Source organism: Zeugodacus cucurbitae, chromosome 4 (assembly GCF_028554725.1).
Source record: "Zeugodacus cucurbitae isolate PBARC_wt_2022May chromosome 4, idZeuCucr1.2, whole genome shotgun sequence".
In the NCBI taxonomy this organism is placed as follows: domain Eukaryota; kingdom Metazoa; phylum Arthropoda; class Insecta; order Diptera; family Tephritidae; genus Zeugodacus; species Zeugodacus cucurbitae.
The window spans coordinates 15,128,286-15,131,595 of NC_071669.1; the positions used below are offsets into that span (position 1 = coordinate 15,128,286).

The window sequence follows — 3,310 nt, forward strand, 5'->3', positions numbered from 1 at the left end:
CCAAACAATTGCCGAGTTGAGGGTGACTTTTGTGAATTGAGCGCTCGCATTTCACTTAGCAAAGCGACTGGCTACTGTTGCTTGCTCCTCGCTTATGCTTTGTAAGTGGAAGTGTGTGTTGGCTTGACTGCGTGCTGTGTTGTGACTGACTGACTGCCTTGGCATGCCGTGAAAGCGGCGAATGACAACTTTTATAAAAGTCACTGCGGCAAGGATAACGCAGTCAGTCGATACAAAACTATTGCGACGTTAGCATACAACCTTGTGCCGCGGCAGGAAAATGAAATTTAGTCAAACAGCCACAGTACATTGTAGTGGAAGCAACAAATTCACTTGAACTTGCGTGCGTATTTTACGTAAATATTGAGTCGTCACGTGACAGTGAAAAAATTCTAAGTGTTTTTGGCGCGAAAGTTTTGAAAGCGCTATTTATATTGGATTTTGGAAATGAAATACTTTTTATAAAGACTTGAAACAGTTGTGCAAGAGGATTGGCCTAAAATTTATATAATATAAAAAATAAAAAATTTTGAAAAAATCTGGATTTAAAAAAATACACATTACAAAAGCAGACAATTTTGTATGGTTGCCCATAGTGAAATAACTTCAGTTTTAAGAGGAAGCAATCGAACATTGCAAAATTATAAACATTAAAAAAAATTGTGAAAACTTTTTACAAAACTTTTACAAAAAAAAAAAATTCGAAAAAATATTTCGAAAAAAAATATGAAAAAATATAATTTACATTGAACAAAATTTCATGAAAGAAACCAAGAAGATATAAATCACAATTATATTAATTAATCCGTCAAGAAAAAGCTAAACGCAATATTAAAAAATACACTAACAACATTTAAAAACGTATAATAAATATTAAAAAATCTATTATAACAGTATGACATTATTATATAAATATATTGTGAACTACATTTTTTACAAAAAAATTAAGAAATTTTAAATAAATTGATGGACGTAAAAAAATTTATTTGAAGCGAGATTGTGTCAATAAAAAATAATACAATATTTAATAAAAAAAATTTAAATCAAAAATATTCAAAACGTTTTATATAAAATAAAGCCTAAAGAATAGAGAGAACTAAAAATATTGACTATATGAAGACTGCAATTTTTATTAAAAGAAAATGAAAAACTGATCTACATGAAATAAATTAAAAAATAAATTACAAAAATTAAAAGGCAAATTACCAAAAATATCAAAATTTAATTTAATCTACAAAATTAAAAAAATAAAATTTACAAAAACCACATCATGGCCATCGCTTACTTTATACCCGACCAAATCAAGTTGCTGGCGGCTAGCAGCGACAACAACAGTCACAACAACAGTCACAACAACACGAACAGCGGCGGAGGCGGCGGCAACACAAACTCAACCGCAACCGCCTCACCACAACCAGCAGCGCCGCCAACAGCGCACAGTCCGAGTGGTGGACACCCGCATGGCACACATCAACACAACCTCAGCAATAACAATTTTCGCGCCAATATCACTATACCGCTGAGTGCCTACAGTGCCACCGCTGCGCAAACGGATACTGGTTGTTGGGATTTGCTGACGCAAATCTTCTGTCATGCTTTGCGTTTCTGCCATCAATCCGAGCGGCATCCGACGGTAATACAAATTTCGCTGGAAATCAGTCAAAGCGATGCGATGGGCGCTACAACGGTGCATGTGGGCGCAGCGGCGGTGCCAGTGGAGCAGCAGCAACAGCAAACATTAGCTCCGACTACGACAGTGCTGCCACCAAGTGCGGCAACACACAATATGGCAACTCGTAATGTGACTGCTGCCAGCGTGGCACGACCGTCGGCTTCTAATGCCGAGGCAGTGGCGCCAATTGTGGGTAGCAGAAATCTGGAGCCTGGCACGCATAAGCCGGCGGCTAGGAGGCATTAAGACAATTAAAGGCATACAAGAATGGAAATGTGTAAGTTTTGATTGAAATTCGAAATCAAAATTACCGCACAGCCTTGCAACTGCAACCAAGCATCGAATGAAGCTCCGGTGGGAGCACTTTGTAAATGAACATCATTAAGCTCATTCAAAGCGCATTGTGATTCCGTGGAAGGTAACGCATACTTTGCAACAAATATTTCTAAGTTCTTTAAAAATCATGCTGAAAATTTTTTGAAATGTTTGAAAAAGAAAATATTCCAAAAAAATAATTTTTGAAAAATTAAATTTATAAATTTCGATAATAAAATTTAAAAATATTATAATTGAAAATTTTCGAAAAACAAAATTGTTGAAACATCGAGCAAAAAGTTTGGAAATTAAACTTTGGATATTTGGTGACTTTTGAAAAATTAAAATAAAAAATTTCGATTCTTTAGTTAGAAAATTATAAATATTGCTAAAGCGCCTGAAAGCGTGCTTCGATGAAATAATTCTCCAATATTTTCAAACGTTTATTTTTTAAAATTAATTTGTTGTAAAGCCCAGCCAGTCACTTTTTAATGGATACTAAAAACCATTTTCTAAAATGTATTTTCTACATTTTTTTTTAATATTATTAAAATTTATAAAACACTAAATTAATATTATTTACAATTTAAGCAAAATGTGAGTAACTTGAAGTAAACTAGCGAAGGAATTTGTTTGAGTTGAAGGTTAGATTTAGAAAGAAAAAATATATAAAAACAAAATATTTTTGAACAAAAAAATAGTAAAGAATATGAAAAAACAGTATAACGGTTTCGGGTTGTACAAGTCGCCTACAAGCGACGCCAGTAAGCAACCGCAGTTCAAATATTTTTAAATTTTAAATAATAAAAATTTTATTTTAAGTTTAGTTATTCAATATTTTATAAAGAAAATATAATAGCCAACAACAAAAAATAATAAATATAGTAATAATGCTGTAAAACATATTCATGGAGTTTTGTGTGTGGAAAGTGGGGAAAAAATAATTTTGAAATATTTTCAAAATTCAGGTTTTTGAAGTAGAAACGTATATATATATTAATTTTGTTTAAACTCACCTGACGTGTGCTGCCGTATATTCAATTTTTGTTCTGAAAATAAAAAAATAAATTATATATTTTATTGATATTTAACTAAACATTATTTTTTGAAGACAAATGAAATTGTCTATATATTTTTCCACATTTTATATATAATAAATAATCAAAATTTTTTTATTTTTCAAAATGACATTTATATTATATTTTCAATATTTATAGTATCTTAACTAACATAGTTTTAAAAGTGAAAATTTTAAAAATATATATTTTTTTCAAATTCCACACACAAAATTACCAAGCAAAAATGTCAATCATAGTTTTAACC

At 31.2% G+C, this 3,310-nt stretch overlaps 1 protein-coding gene across 1 annotated transcript; it reads left to right on the top strand.

Moving 5' to 3' along the window:
• Window positions 1-1,045: 1,045 nt before the first annotated feature.
• On the top strand, window positions 1,046-3,012 carry LOC105215361 (cell death protein Grim). Its single transcript, XM_011189231.3, has one exon. The coding sequence runs from the start codon at window positions 1,271-1,273 to the stop codon at window positions 1,916-1,918; it is 648 nt and encodes a 215-aa protein (XP_011187533.1). The 5' UTR covers window positions 1,046-1,270; the 3' UTR covers window positions 1,919-3,012.
• The last annotated feature ends 298 nt before the right edge of the window (window positions 3,013-3,310 follow it).

Excerpts from the sequence above, each read along its gene's own strand:
- LOC105215361 (XM_011189231.3), top strand. The coding sequence starts at position 1,271 with ATGGCCATCGCTTACTTTATACCCGACCAAATCAAGTTGCTGGCGGCT.